Source organism: Haliotis cracherodii, unplaced genomic scaffold, assembly GCF_022045235.1.
Source record: "Haliotis cracherodii isolate W230 unplaced genomic scaffold, xgHalCrac1.p SCAF_11, whole genome shotgun sequence".
NCBI lineage: Eukaryota > Metazoa > Mollusca > Gastropoda > Lepetellida > Haliotidae > Haliotis > Haliotis cracherodii.
In genome coordinates, this window is record NW_027266266.1 from 38,203,070 (window position 1) to 38,219,867 (window position 16,798).

Here is a 16,798-nt window from a genome sequence, read left to right on the forward strand (position 1 = left end):
TCTTGAATCGGATGCTCTTTGTCATCATTAAAGAGAATGAAACGATCTGTAATGCTGTTTAAAAACAGTTGCGATGATAAATAATGTGCATATTACACTCTCATGATGTTGGTTTTCTTTGCTTAATAAACAATCCCCAAAGGAGACATAGATATCACAACACTATCAGAACATGTTTTCTCTGTTATTAACCCTTGGCGTTTGGTGAAATCAAGGGAAAAACATTTATGAACTGTGTGGAAATGATGTTGGTCTTGCAGGACTGTCTCCAAGATGTATTATTTAAAACAAAAATGTCCCATGTGTCAGCTACTTTAATACCGATGCCATATGCACTACCGGATGAATTATATCACTTACTGCTGGAAATATAACATATGCAATGCGCCTATAAAACAGAAGTCCCATGTTACATCTCTAGCTACATTAACAAGAAGACTTACTTTTCTTACACACCTGTGGGTGAGAAACCCATTTGAGATAACTGGTATCAAACATATGTGTGAGATCGAATTCCAGGCCAGTGATTGGCTACTCCATGGTGATGACCTGGGGGTCAGATGATGACGGACTACTTTCCTGAGTGTAAGTCATTCATTAGTTGCTCGTGCTTCGATCAGTCGAATGTTCACCTACGCCTGTATTGAACAACAGTACCGTGTAATTAATAATAATAAAAAAAAACAACTTGTCCTCGTCTGCGAGTTTGTTTGTTATTATTATCAGTTACATTATCTGTTGTTATGTCAACATTATCGCTTTCGCTCGTTAGATACGTTTTGAAACAACTCGTTGTAAGATCAATGGTATCTGACAGACTCGCGTGTAGTAATCTCTATATATCCACTTCTGGTTAAATAACAAATGCCTTTAATCCAGCTACTTTCATGAAAGAGGTATATGACCTTAATATAGAACTTCAACTAATCCCATGCCTAATTATTTTTATGAGTACTATCTCTTTCAAACACGTCATACAAAGGTGTTTCAGTACACATAACCTTAACGTAAAAGCCATACAAATTGAATGCCCCACCACAGTGATGATATATAACGATTGTCATCCTACCACAGTGAACACCTCTTGAGTTAACCCAAACATTACACATTTTCCGGTGCCAATATGACCTTCAAAATCAATGACAAGAACTAACCATCATAAAACCTTGAACTTATATATCATGGTACCACCCTAATGATGACGTATACCCTGTTTCGTTGACATAGAGTAAATGCTTCTTGAGTGTCGACGATGATCTTAACCGGTCCATGTGTCAAAGAAAATTCTCAGGGCTATAACTTGGATAGACGTGATATGCCATCCCTGTGATGACCATGCGCCGCGTGGTTTCGGAAAACATATCCCTTACGTGGTTATTTACATGGGCCTGCTACTATTACTACAATTGGGAAAAGATGTGCTGTCTGACGAAAACGTTTTTTAACGTTCGCATTCGGATTAACGTGGCGTTCGGGATTATTGCGCTTATATAACGATCTGCGCGCACCTGTGTGTGCGTGGCGACAAGCCGGTTTTATAGTACTGGCCCACAGAGATACAAAGCCTCATCGTTATTTTATTCCAGTATTGCCGAACGCCAGGCAGGGTAACAAGTGTCATCTTTTAACGTATTTTGGTGTGACGCGACCAGGGTATCGAACCGACGACCATCTTCTCTCCGGGCAGACTTCTACGGACCACTGAAGCGATCAAGCCCTGGAAGGGATAATTGGAGGTGGGGTTGTAGAAAAATAGCAGAAAAAAACACGGACCTGTTTTTTTCTTGAGCAAAAATAACTTTCTTTGCTTCTCGAAAAGTTGAACAAGGAACTCCTTTGAAAAATTCACTTGGATTCTAAAATTCCAGATTCAGCTAAATATTTAATTTAAGGAAAGTTTATTCTTTGATTTTAGTCTTTGCTGAAATAATTGGCCTAATAATCATGAATGTCTATGATTTTATGTTATTCGTACCGCGTTTAAATTTATTATTTCAATTTGTTATTAATTCCTAAACTTGTAAACACCTGATGTGTGTGTTGGCTTGTATTTATCTTTATGTCGATACAACATAAAATTAATTTAAATAACTGATAGTGATTACTCAGAGACCATACAATATGAATAATACCATATTATAGCTAATGGATTGAATTAATTTTGTTAAGAAAAGATTCAATTTATAATTTTGTAATACATTTTCTATTTTAAAAGCTTAAGTTGTCTTTTTGTACTTCTCGGTCGAAAGTCATATTACTTCTTTTGTCGACAGAGAATCATCAATAAATTCTAACTATAACGATTGTTTCGGGTAGATAGTATGTTTTAACTCATTGTATTTCCGCCCGTGCGGCACGAGCACTTGATCACATGCTTTCCAACAGAAAGAGTCAAGCGAGCGAGCGAGAGAGAATGTCAAAAATATGGGAGGTTTACTCTTCAGGTAATTAATTGTACTTTATATTGTTTATTAATGCTTAGAGTAGTTTTCAAGTATTATTTCATGTAATTTAATATTTATGCATATTTGAAGGAAAAGTGTAGGATTTTGACAACTGTTGACTCATGGAACAGTCCATTATATTCTAGCGTAGGGATGTTTTCTTAAATGTACATTTATTAGAGCCAAAGTCACTCTATTTTCAATTTCTTTCCAATATTTGTAATGTTTAGCGTATTCGCTTTATTTAGGCGTTTGTTAGGCTTTCCTTTTTGAGTACATTTACTTGAGCGCACAACCAATTTCCCCTCGAGTAAAATAGACTAGTCCAAATCTGGGCATTAGGCCGACTGGCAGTGTCACACTAGTTTCAGTGTTTGTTTACATTTTGGAGTCAGGTAAATGTTGTTATATATTCAAAAGCGTTAATTCTTTCGCTAGTTTGGTATTTTATAGAATATCTAAAGATATTTCCGAGTATTTTGCAATTATTTTCGTAAGAAAAGTGAATTTTCAATTGAGTTTTTTTTGTAAGCAACATGTGTATGAAAGCTTCCAGAGATTTTTGCGTGCACTTTATTTTTGAGTAAGTGCAAAAGAGATTATATATTATGGGTTTCCTGATATTTTGTTACACTATTATATATATTTATTTGATAATTATTTCATAAATAATATAAGGCATTCCAGAGAAAATTAGTAACACCGAGTCATTGTACAATTGAGAGTAATTAATTTAATGCCAAGAGGCTTTCACTAAGAGGTGTATTTTATATATTTAGTGATTGTATGAATATTTGGCGTTAAAACAAAGAGATTCATTATTTGTCAATTGTTTTCAGAACTCCGTCATCAGATTGAATAAATAGGTGTTCGGAAGCCCTCCCGTTTTCCCATTCTTCTTTGTCCAAACCAGCTAAAATGGATAGAAATATCATTAAACCGACAATATGTTATCAGAAATCGGCGGGCCACTGTAACTTGTTAATGCCCTCATATTGCTTGACGACGGGCCATTATCACGACCGTTATTAGGTGGCGTCATAGGGTAGGGATAGTGACGTCCAGTTTAATAGTGACGTCTTCTGATTTGTTCTATGACATTTCCATATTTTTTAAAGGGTGTCAGACACATTAGTGTTGATTGCAGTAAATGTTTCAAAACTGATATTGTTATTTCTTCTTATTTGAAAACAAATTCCATCCATTTTAGCTATAATAACGGCAACGCTACTTTTCGGGGCATTATCATTTGCAGAAGCCCTCTGTCTTTTCAACTGCCCTCCTTCGTCGGACAGTTAATGGAAGACCTCGGGCTTCTGCAAATGATAATGCCGCGAAAAAATAGTGTTACCCTTATATCAAAGTAACACTTTTACAAAACCCATCTGTTTATGTCAACACTTGTGATCATTGAATTTTGTTGTTTTAGAGTGTATGCAAAACAAATTGTTTATGAATACAGAATATATCCAAATGCTATATTTTAAGTGTGTGACGAATAAAGACGAAGATAAATACGCGAAACAGATATACACAGAAGTATGAACCACTGAGCAAGTAAATGTAACGATATGTGACAATGGTATGTCAAATGAGTTTTGTTTGTATTCATATTTCCCTCTCAAATTGTTTAATAGTCATTCACTCTCCCCAGTTCAAGCCTCTGTCTGTGGATGTCCCGGTGCACAAGTGCGATGTACTTCGGGTGTGGCATCTCACTCTCCTCTTATGCACACTGACTTGATCGTGACATCCTTTCATGTTCTCCTAGACCACACCAAACACTAATAATCATCTAAAACAAACACAATTTACACTGGAACGGCTGTGAAGAACACGGCAGTTTCTTTACGAAGCACAACACGCAAGACACAACACACAGTGACATCACGTCACTCCATATACCATTATTACATATGTAATAACATATAGAAAATAACATATCGAAACATACAGATGGTAACGGTGGCTGAAGCCCGACACGCAAAACCAGAGATACAAATTTTGTGAATACAAAAAGCTCTGGAACCGTTTTCTCCCTACGAATGCAACAGCACCAGTAGGTTCGGGAGTATACAGTATTTGAATTACCCTTTACACACGTCAAACATAGTTTTACAAATACAAATTATACACAAAAACTTTTACTTATTTTACTCATCTAACATGGGTCACACATACCCAATACAGCAGTATCATAATGGTTCTGCCAACCGAACATTTCCAAGACCAAGTATTCTAATGGTTCTGCAGCCTACCGTACATTGTGTAGCCAATGAATTGCAAACATATATACAAAGTATTCTACAGGTTCTGCAGCGTCAATACACATGTGATAGTAAACACAATTATACCAATGAGTATTATAACAGCTCTCCAGCATCATCAACATACATGGCCTGTCAACAGAGACAGATGACCAAAACAGAATGTGGCCTCACTGCCACACGTGCACATCTCAAACGAAATGCCTGAAACACATGAAAAATATATTAGAAACGGAATAATTAAAAAGAAAAAGAAATCAAACATCAATAAATTTACATGTTGTTAATTGAATTGCCATGAGAGCAGGCGAGAGAGGCGATATAATAAAATCCTACTCTTATATACCCTCAAATATCAGCCTTTTACGACAAGCATAGTCACCTTTTACGGCAAGCAGGGGTTGCTGAAGACCTATTCTACCCCGGAATCTTCACGGGTCCATCTCTCGTAGACCACACCAAACTCTAATAATCATCTAAAACACAACGCAACACAATATACACTGGAACGGCTGTGCGGTACACGGCAGAGATTCAAAGAAAGTCTAGAGTCCAAGAGAAAGTGAAACTATCAGCCTGAATTGAAGATCATCTTTCACGTAGCCATCTTTTGCTTTTTCACTTCTCCAACGACCATGTCTCTTAAACATGCGATCGGGGATACCATTATTAGCTGCTGCAGATGCACCACCACTTCGAAGAATGTGCAGTCCATAATGCTTAATATTGTCAACAAATGGCGTAAATGCTTCAATGAACAATTCCCTCAAACGAGAATAAGTCATAGGTACATTAATATTTCTAAGTTTATGACCAGCAATACATTTGGACAAATCTCTGCATATGTATTCAGATGAATCGAGACTTATCTCCGCACTATTGAGATATTTCTCTAAACATACCACTGGACAAAGCTTAGTGTTTGTCCGCCCAATAGCCAGCCACGCCCCGTCTCTGTAGACATCAGTCTTAGAATGCTCAATGAATACCATCACATGAGCATCATAAAATACAATGTCCGGTCTCGTGATCTGCAACAATTCTGCTGACCTTAAAAACCCAGCAAAGGCTAATAAGCACATTGACATAATTCTCAAATCATACAGTGATGGATCTGCCATTCTACCATCATATAACTATTCTAGCAATCTAATCGTAATTGGCTCCTTCTTACATACATCTTTAGCCAATTTACGCCTTGCTGCCTCCAAAACATTACGCACCAGTGAATTATCAGTTGGACTTGCTAAACCAATACAAGTATGAGCATGACGGATGCTATAGAACGCTGTCTGAGCAGGAGATATAGAATCACTCTGCTGAATTACAGATAACAGGTATAACGCACAGTGCAATGGCGACAATGGTAATGTTACAGACATAGAATTGACGATCGCCCACCTTTTCCAAGCTCCAAAGCCATAGGTATACTTTCTTGTTGTAGAATCAGCTCAACACACTGCTAAGAGGCCTGGCAGACTCCTTGCTAATTCATGGACACCTCTCGGAAGTGTAGCAATCTCATCACTGCAGGTTGCCCAGAATATATCGGAAACACAAAAAACAGTCTTAATCAATCTTAAGAGCTAACATGTTAAATGAAAGATCTCTCTCCCCAAACATGCTACCCCTTATTCTATTGTGTAGTGCCACTCTGGTATCACAAGCGTACCCTTAGCCTTACATTCTGACATGTGTTTTATTGCCCTCGAAATCCAACATACAGGAGGAACCACCCAGTTCATAACGCCACGCCAGTTGACAGTGAAACAGTCCACAACGTCACTGAAGTCTAGTGTTATGATATGACGCAAATCCGTCTGTTAGATGTGGACCCCATTTCCGTTCAATTTGCTGAAATATGGTCTTTGAAATACCCCAGCCATCATAATCAATCATTCTGCTAAGATAGTCAGCTCTCACATCGTGGAATCCACTGCATATACAACTGTATTGACTGTTTTGTACATATTTCAAATATATGTAAAGCCAAAGTTTGCAAATGTATTTTCACCCTGCCTTTCTCAATGATTGATACAAAGTTTGTATTGTCTGTACGCCACATAACACGGTTCTTCAGGTTGGGAATAAAGCTCAGAAATGTCAAGTGAACATCCTTTAACTCCTTCCATGTAAAACTCAGACCACTGACCATGGGACTTGTCAGAATCAATCTCAACACAGTACCAACCAACACCTCTATCACTGGCATCAGAATAAACAAGTCTTGTAGTAAGAGATTTATTAACAAGTGCTCTTGAAGAATGTTTGTCAATATTACCCAGCCAAAAATTGATGAATACTGTCACAAGAACTTTAATGAACTATGCCAAGAAGAAACAATAAGTGTGTCTATGTTTAATGATCTTGTCATAAGCTGTGATAACGGCCCCAGAACCAGTTTCATGGACACTAGCTGACCGACAACAGAAGCTACATCACACACTTTGACATTCTTTGAATTGGATTTTAATAGGTCAGTAATTGAACACTTCACCTTGAACATTTTCCTCTGAGGCACAGATATAGTCATATTTGTAGCCTGAATATGAAAACCGAGTCATTCCAAGGACTACGATGGTGCCCATAAAGATTTCTCAACTTTAGGTACAAACTCGGACTTAATCAAGTCATTTTTAATGACAGAACCTGCATTCAGTGCTCTTGATTCTGTCTCTGCTGATAATATACGATCATCCAAGTATGTGACTATCTTATGTCCTTCAAAACGCCACTTCCTGACAAGCTTTCGAGTGACTTTTGTAAAAAACGTATGGAGCTGTTGTCATTCCAAAGGGAAGTACTACAAACTTATAAAAATGTGTTTTTCCATCAGAGGCATTCCAAGCAAAGCCCCAAAAGTCAGTATGCCCTTCGTAGGATATCTATATGATGATATGCTGAATGGATGTCAAACTTGATTAGCCAATCATTTGCACTGATATATTCTAAAGCAGTTTTCCAATCTTCAAATTTCAAAGTCTGTTTGAGCACAAACCTGTTTACGATACTCAGGTCTAAAATCAAGCGTTTCTTACCCGATGACTGTATAGCGACAGATAGAGGATTAACAACATACGGCGGAATATCACACTCAGCAACTAGTTGTTACTTGACAAGCTCTGATACAGCTTCACACACAAAATCAGCGTTATTTAAGGAACACTTGTTATTATGCAAGTACATTTTGGGCGGCATACACAAAAATGGAATTTTGTATCCATTTTGGATTATATCTAAAACAAAGTCACTTGCTTCTATCTGTTGCCAAACGTTTACATTCTGTTTCAAACGACTTTTAACGACAATTTCTGCAGCACCCTACTCATATTCAAAGTAATTATCAGTCAAATTAAGATTACATGCATCGAAACATTGCGTAGATGAACACTTAACTGATAGACCTTGGTCTGTGCCCTCTCTACTGCTTGACCTTGTCGAATACAGCGCATTCCGATTTCGTTTTTGCTTGCTTTTTCTCACTGATTTTAAGTCAGTCCTTGTAATTTTCTTATTATCGTCAGAATCATCTGCTAAATCGTTTGTCACGTAGTTTCGGATTGTTTCCCAACAACCTTCTGATGAATCTGTAATCTTGAATAGCTTGTTCCCCTGCTGTAATCTCTGGATCTCTGAACTAATAGCACTAATAGCTTCTAATAAAGTTCCAGAGTACATTAACTGTTTTATTTTATTCAACCCGTCAACACACTCTGTGTTGAAGCCAAACTGAATTTTGTTTCCCTCCCATGACCAGCTGTATTCTTTTTTGGCTTTTATTTTTCTTACGTCTTCAGATGTCTGCAGAAACTCTTTCCGTATTGCTGATAATTTAGAATTGATTGCCAATTCACTTTTTGTTATGTTTGAATTTAGCTGATACAAGATGGAGTCTAGTTTTGGCGTCGCGGTTGATTCATCAGTCATGTTGTTATTTGAACTGCTGTGAGAGCAAGCGAGAGAGGCGACTTCATAAAATCCTACCCTTATATACCCCCAAATATCAGCGCCATCTACTGGCATAATTACCTCCCTTGATTATGGAACGTACCTCTTTGAGAAAGTAGATTCCCTCTAATTCAATACGTCAAACGAGGGAAACATTATTCTCTCTCCCACGGGAATTTAAATATTTCTGACACTCGTTTCCTCAAATCAGTATGTGCAAGCGTGGATTACTGTTAAATAGTGAATAATAGTGACTGGTGGAATGAACTCTGTTCTACCCCATCTATGTTTACTTTGCAATTGTATCTACGTAATGATGAAACATTGTCTGAAAAACACTTGGAGACTATTTAACACCCTTCAGGTGACAGTGTAAACACAAACAGCACAACGTTAAGATGAACGTTGGCGTTCAAAGTTTGTAATATCGTATACAAATTTTATGTTTAATTTTGTTTTAATGTCAACAATGTTAATACAATATATGAACATGATGATATAATAAATACCCCCAGTTGGATCTAATACTAGGTCTATACACTCTTCAAAAAAAAGAAACGCACAGGTAGTATGTAGTTCATTGAACCTGACTGCACAAAAAAATCCGGAATATCAATTGGATATATGTTATTGGAAAATGTTGGTTGGCCTGATATTCGACAAACGGTGCGTCAAAACGCAACGCAGCCATCGTCGATTTGCAATGTCTTAAACGGCATTTCACACTTGTTCAAACATGTGATGGAGGAAAACAGTAAAGCAAAAGGCACGTGCAAGTTATGGCATTCGTAACTCGTGGTAGTGGCTATAAAAAGGCAGCATAAGCCAATAATTTGTCATTCAATTGTCAACATTTTTCAATGCCAAGACTTAGCGCTGCCGATCGGAGCATCGCCATAGGACGTATCCAAAGAGGGGAATCACAGTCTTCTGTTGCACGCCACTTCAACGTCCATCACAGCACTATTTGCCGCCTTTGGGACCGATACACAGTTCAATTCCACTGCAGACCGTCCGAGAACCGTCCGACCAAGAGTTACCACCCCTGCACAGTATCGCTACATGCGAATGTTCCACCTACGTCATCGCAATACCACAGCTACGGAGACAGCAGGACGCTTCACTGGTGTGAGAAGGATATCGGACCAGACTGTCAGGAACCATCTTCGCGAGGCTGGAATACAACCCAGAAGACCAGTTATGGTCCCTGTTTTGCAACAGATCCACCGACAGCGACGCTTGCGTTGGTGCCATACATGACAGTGTTGGAACTTGTGAAACCAGAGACGAGTGTGGTTCAGCGATGAATCACGATTTCTTCGGGTGACGTCGGCTGACTTGAAAAGTGGAACAGAAGGCTTACTGTTTGCTGCTGAAGACCAGTCACTTCCCAATTATGCATCAAAATGTAAATATGAAATGTAGATTATGCAATGAATCTAATGAGACTGCCCAAAACATCGTCAGTGGATGCCAAGCTTTGGCACAAACACAGTATCTTAATCGACACGATGTCGTGGCTCGATCATTTTATTACCGTCTTTGCCCAGCTTGTGTTTTTGACACAGAGGTCCATCCATGGTACGACCTGATTTTGTCCTTTTTGTTAATTCCAATGAAATCATTTGATAAAATTTAATCTTTTGTCCCTCTTGACACTAATATGATTGACAAGATTCAGGAAAAACATGGCAAATGTGTTGAAATATGACATGATCATGACCGCTGTCTAAGAAAAGGACAACTGCTGGATGACATAAACAATCTTCAACTATGACGTCGTTCTGGTGTTACCGAACGTTATTACACCACAATAAGAATCGAATGACGTAAACAATACATTTGAGTGCGTGATATTTGCATAAGTGCACAAATGACTTTTGTGAACTTAGTTATTTCTAACCCAATAGAGGTTATTAAGCGTGCTTGGAGATAAACATATAGTGTTCATTTCTAATAAAACTATTTACCATCCCCAAACACAAGTGATAATCTCTTTATCATATGATGTCATTCAACATTTCTGTGCTTGAAAAATATCTTCTTGGAAAGTAAGTTTTCGTGGAATGTGCGCAATAATATATATATTACGTCAGAGGGGAAGTAATGTGTCAGTCGGACAGTGACAACAGTCAATAAAGTGGAACATGTTTCTTATGCATTGGCGTAACTACATATAGGCAAAACAACAATTGCCTGCACAAATTGTTTATACTTGCATTTCGCGGCAATCGATCGGTCTGCCCTCTAGAGTAACGGCCCTTTATCAAAGGGAAGCTACTCTTACCTTTGTCTGTGAGACGTGACGTTTCTTGACAGAGTTTGCCTGTCCTGTCATAACTTTACGAAGTGCAGTCAGATGAACACACAGCGACAATACAAAACAAATAACAAGTAAGAAAGGTACCCAGCAGGCACGCAACGTTGGATCAACGTTTAAAATTGGTTGCGTTTAGGTTGTGACGTTGATCAACCAAAACGCAACGTTGTATCAACGTTAAATCTTAAACGTTGAGCCATGGTTGTGATACTGACGTCACAACAACGTTGAATTTAAGACGTACGTACATCATTTCAATTTGACGTACGCCTATTCGAAAATCGACAAATCACCATACTTTTCCACTCCGTTTCACCTGTTTAAACACTGCGTTGAAACCCAAGCATGATCAGTTAGGCTGCCTATTCAAATTTGAACAAGCCAGGTATATTAAATTATATATGTGTATTTTTATATATATACGTGCACATATGTAAAGAAATTCACAAAATAATTACACAACACGGATGATTCCCCGACGTGTTTCAGTGTTATCTTCAGGGAGAAGTTGAAAAAAAAAAGTTGAATAGGGTTTAACCTGAAAAATAAATATCTTGACGCGTGAACTTGAACTCGGTACTTGCAGCTGATGATAGTTGGATATTTAGCATCAGCGAGGACAGGAAGTGGATTTGCGACTGCGCAGAAAATTCAAAACTTGGCGGATACTCGATCGAGAAGGTAAGTTCAAGTAACATTTGACATTCTTTGCATGTTTGTTTCCATTCTTATGTTGAAAATGAGTTGTAGTTCAATGGTCATTTAGTTATGACACGTAGATCCGTAAAGTTGCATTTTCGCACACACCTTTGACGAACAGATTATAAATAGCCCATCCAATCGGTCCATTGATAGGCTGGGCAGGCTGTGTAAGTGGGCTACAACATGGCTCAGTCGGCACGCGCGAATATATGAATTGACTTTTACTGACGTGTAGTTAATTGTTTTTATATCCGTATATGTTTGAGTGAAGTTACTGAAAAATACCAGATCTACATGGGCCTAGTTGTTGAAATGTGGACCCGATGCACGGAGCGGGTGTAGCCATGTTGATCGAGGTTGCCGTGCGCCATTATCGAATTTCTGTGTTACGGTATTTCAGTGTAAATCTTCAATCAGTATGTTGCATGAAGTAGATTTTCAATGTTTAATGCCTTGCTTTGAATGCAATATACCGGACACCTACCATTTTTCGGTAAGGTATGTGCACGAGCTCATTCCTTACTAATGGTTTCCAATTTTTTCAGACGCCATTTTTTGTGGCCTCGCTAAAATGACATGGGTTTCGCGCCATTTGTGCACGAGCTCATTCCTCAGTGACGGTTTCTAAGTTCGTTAGACGACATTTATTTCGCATTGGTAAATTAACAGGGGGCCCAACACACAACGGCTTGAATTAACTTCTTTCGTAAGTAAATGTTTAAATAGTATTACCAATGTACATACAAAATACAACGTGTCTGTTGAAATGTCACTCCGACGGATGTCACTAATGAGGTCGGTGCACGCCATCATTTACCTTCTATTTTGGGGTACTTTTTCTGTGTTGATGTCCAAATTTCGACTTCATGAATCGCTTTGATGTTCAATTTCAAAGTTAAATCATATTAAACCATAGAAATGCAAGCGGGGTAATATTTCTGCTTATTTTGACCTTTATCGCCCTATTTTTTCAAGTATTGATGCTGTCACGTGCCGCTTCGTTAGTAGCATCGAACAAACATGGCGGATAGGTGTCCGGGGTGTAATGCACGTGTAACGTCAAATTAATAACTTGCCATCTCTACAAGAAGAACTTATGAAACTGTTCCATTAGACATTATGAATTATTACAGTGCCAATACTTAGGTCTTAATAAATTGGGTGGGTTGTCAGATTTGGTTGATTGGCTGTCAATGTGGAAACTATTTGATATTCGGTATTTGACTCAAATTATGTTGCAATTAATGTTATTGGATTATACAGATATATCCTCCGATAGTTTTAAACATTATTATTCCGATGAATATTTTAAAATATTAGCAATAGTGTCCAAAATTAATGCATTAGTAGATTTATATTCATATATATGTTCATTGTTAACTTTAGGACTTTAGATCGTTTAGGATGCATGTCTACCACCATCAGCTGTTCATTTCATTGGCATGCAGGTCTTAAGACATGAAATAACGACTGTTGTAAATGGTGTTTCAGTTACTTGGCAAAAAAGATAAATTATTTACATTCCAACAGAAGTAAAGATATAATTTACCAATAGGTATTATCATTTCCAGTTTGTTCTGTTAGCACCTTAAATGTGATTTGTTTTTGTTTTAATTAAGTTGCTTGATTGTTTAATTATACCTTTTCAGAAATGTTGTCAAGGCAACTTTGATGTTAAAACCATGCGCCTACAGACATACTCGCTCAGATTAACTTATCATAATTAGGGTATCTATGGCTTTGCAATTTGCTTTAAATATTGTGCTACTTTCTGAGTTACACTAAAGGAATCTATACCTGTTACATTCTATGTCTACAACAAACTATCTTTTATTGTTATGTATTTATTTCTTTTTCACAGGATTCCAGAGAAGGGTTCTCTATCTTTTGACGGAAATTAGGAACCTAATGAAACAGAATCAAGACTCAGTGGCAGACACAGTATCAGTAAGCTCTATTGAGCAACTCAATACACTGGATGAGTTGGATACTCTCGAGGGGAGACTGAGAGAGGATGAATATCAGGCCAGCTTGGTAAGTCAAGTTGAAGTTATGGTACTGTTATTACATCGTAAGATTAGAATGTTGTTTGTTATGAATTGCTTGGAAACAAAAGTAAACAGTAACATGCCATAAGTTTTGGTTGAATTAATATACTTATATAATGATTTTCATACCACATATAAAGTTCAAATGTTCTTTTTACAGAAAATTACTTAAGAAGGATTGGTGGGGCGAATGCTGATGACCACGTGAAAAAGGCTATGCTAAGGTAAAATAGAATGAAATTGGTGAAAGATTACAGTAGCTCAGTAGGTAGAACTCAGGTCCATGGATCCATATAGACTGGTACAAGTAGTGGTAGGGATCAAGTTTTTTGAGTTTTGAAAATGTGGTAAGGTATATATATACTTTTATTGCCTCATTGTAAGATAAGTGGAATGTTTATAATAAGGAAGTGGTGTTAATCCACACACAAATCATTAATCAGTTGGTCAATGATTATATATGTACATCAAGAACATCGATCCATACTTTGAATTTGCATCCTCAGATATGTTACTGGATATTTTTCAGAATGATGACAAACTCGTCCATGTCCAAAATGAACATGAAGGGGAAGAAAACCAAGACTGCGTTTCATGTACTACTTTGTGTGTGTTGATTAAAGGTAAAAAGTAATTATAATAATATTTTTTTATATAGAGATATGAGAGAAATTAAACCATCACTCATATAAAGCGATCTGTATACATAACACCTTTTGTTCAAACTAAAATCATATCTTTGTGTTTGCTACCACTACACACACACACATATATATATATATATATATATATATATATATAGATCTGAGGATACTGTGTACACATGAAATGAAATCTAAAAGGAAATGTATCTGTGATACTATTTCATTCAGTGAGTAAGCTTAGGGGATATTCATAATTAAGATTCTTTTATATGTAATAACACAATATCTGTCGTTTTAGTTTTAATGTTATACACACAAGTTTTGAATAACTTAATAATTGTATTAAATTGCATGTTAATATTATTTCAGATTCAGTCCTCCTGACCTTTCCAAAGACAATGGAAACGGAACTTCAGGATATGATCAGTCGATTTCTTAAATATGCCCCTGGCAGAACGTGGGGGAGATGGAAGGCCTAAGCACTAGGACCTCTTTGCCACACAGAAAAAAGAAGAGCTTATGTTGTATATATTTGAAATTAAGTTGGTTTTTTAATTATCTTTGAATACAATTTTTGAAAACAATGTATCTTTGTTGTTCATTCATCATCAGCATCAGATATAAGTATCTAACAATGTCATTCAAAGAATAGGCACGTGAAGATCGGGGGTAGAATAGGCCTTCAGCAACCCATGCTTGTCATAAAAGGCGACTGCGCTTGTAAAAGGCGACTAACGGGATCGGGTGGTCAGGCTCGCTGACTAAGTTGATGCATGTCATCGGTCCGAACTGCATGGATCGATGCTTATGTTGTCAATCACTGGATTGTCTGTTCCAGATTCGATTATTTACAAACCGCCATCATATAGCTGGAAACCCAAACCATTCAAAGGAAGGGAATTACACAATGGGCAGCTGGTGAGTTATCACTGCTGAGGCCATCTCATACCAATCAGTGACCTTGGCATTGATATTGAGTGGCATTTCTGGTTAGGGGTCAGCAGTCGTATTAATTTCCAGATTTACAGTATTAGTTTTTTTCCATATTTCTTTGAGGTTAGTGAAATTGGTTAACACCCTAATTAAGCTAGCTATAGCTCAGCTTATTTATTGTTTAACTAAAACATAATGGTTCGTTTTTTGTTGTGTATTATGACCGTCTAGAATATTTCACTGATCTCAAATATCAGGGAGGCCACCACTTCTTGAGCTGATGCTGTACTGAAAAAAAACAACTTTTTCAAGGTTTACAAGGGGTCCTCTGATACATCAACGTTGATACAACGTTGAAGCTACGTTGAAATAACGTTGACATCTGACGTTGAAACAACGTTGACATCTGAAGTTGAAACAACGTTGAAGTGTCAACGTCAGTTCAATTTTCATATGAAACCAATTTGCAACGTTGTTTCAACGTTGTAATGCCTGCTGGGTAACAATTCGGGCATATTTCGGCCAAATCCAGCTGTTTTAATTTAAGGAAAAGGTTCCAAGCCGCGGAGGTCTACAAGTACAGAAATGGAAACTGATCCCGATAGGCTAGTGGCCTCGCTAAGTTTTTTCGCGATTTATATGTCCAAAGTTGCCAATACTTGTAAAATGCCTCAGCTACGTCATAGTTAGACACTGATTTTTAGCATATTTAAATAGTCTTTTGATAGCTATTATCCAAGAAGTTTCTCCAGATTCTCGATGGTTAATTCTGACTCGATCGCCTAGGAGACGCCATGTTTGTTTGTTAACACTGAAAATAGTCCCCACTTGACCTTTGTAGTTGCATATCGTTTTAACCGTTGGCTTTATCCTACCAAGAACCCTACCCATAATATGATAAACGGAGTCTTGCAAAATAGTGATACTTAATCTATATAACTCAATATTTTCAAGGCCCATAAAAGGTAAATACAAGACATTCTTACTGCGCCCCCTCCACTACACGAGGAACAATGTTTGGTGTGCTGATCTACTGCATCCATGCTCTGCAAGAAAGGTGATTTTTCAAGGTTTCTTCAGTAATGATTCGTTGCGAGCGACGGTAGACTTACATTTGGTACAGTTAAGTGTAACTACATCTTAATCTACTCAACTGTATTCACACTGCCTCATAACGGCGTATATGCTTGTGTTCCGTGTCGATTCCCAAAATGAAACTATGTGCTAATCCAGAAATCTGTACGTAAAAATACTTAGCGCGAAACCAACAAACAAACAACAAGTTGTATACAACCAACAAATGTATTACAAAATCCAAGTTTACAAATCAATACAAATTACAATGGATTGGTTGTGCAATATTCAAAGGCAACATGTAATACGATGTCAGTGATCAGTATGAAGTTAAAATATACACTGGTGATATCAAAAGTCCGTGGCAAAGGTATGTGTTCACTCATCGGTGACAGTGGTCAAAGCTTCCGAGACGGGC

The 16,798-nt window shown here is 37.5% G+C and overlaps 1 protein-coding gene and 1 long non-coding RNA gene across 2 annotated transcripts; one reads left to right on the plus strand and one right to left on the minus strand.

Annotated features, from left to right (window-relative positions):
• Nucleotides 1-5,256: 5,256 nt before the first annotated feature.
• On the minus strand, nt 5,257-5,832 carry LOC139455068 (integrase/recombinase xerD homolog). The gene has a single exon (XM_071236646.1). It carries the CDS (start codon nt 5,830-5,832, stop codon nt 5,257-5,259), a length of 576 nt encoding a protein of 191 aa, XP_071092747.1.
• Nucleotides 5,833-11,555: 5,723 nt separating this feature from the next.
• On the plus strand, nt 11,556-13,933 carry LOC139455750 (uncharacterized). Its single transcript, XR_011652499.1, has 3 exons — nt 11,556-11,660; nt 13,543-13,715; nt 13,890-13,933. It is a non-coding gene; the product is annotated as an uncharacterized lncRNA (long non-coding RNA).
• The last annotated feature ends 2,865 nt before the right edge of the window (nt 13,934-16,798 follow it).

Excerpts from the sequence above, each read along its gene's own strand:
- LOC139455068 (XM_071236646.1), bottom strand. The coding sequence starts at position 5,832 with ATGGCAGATCCATCACTGTATGATTTGAGAATTATGTCAATGTGCTTA.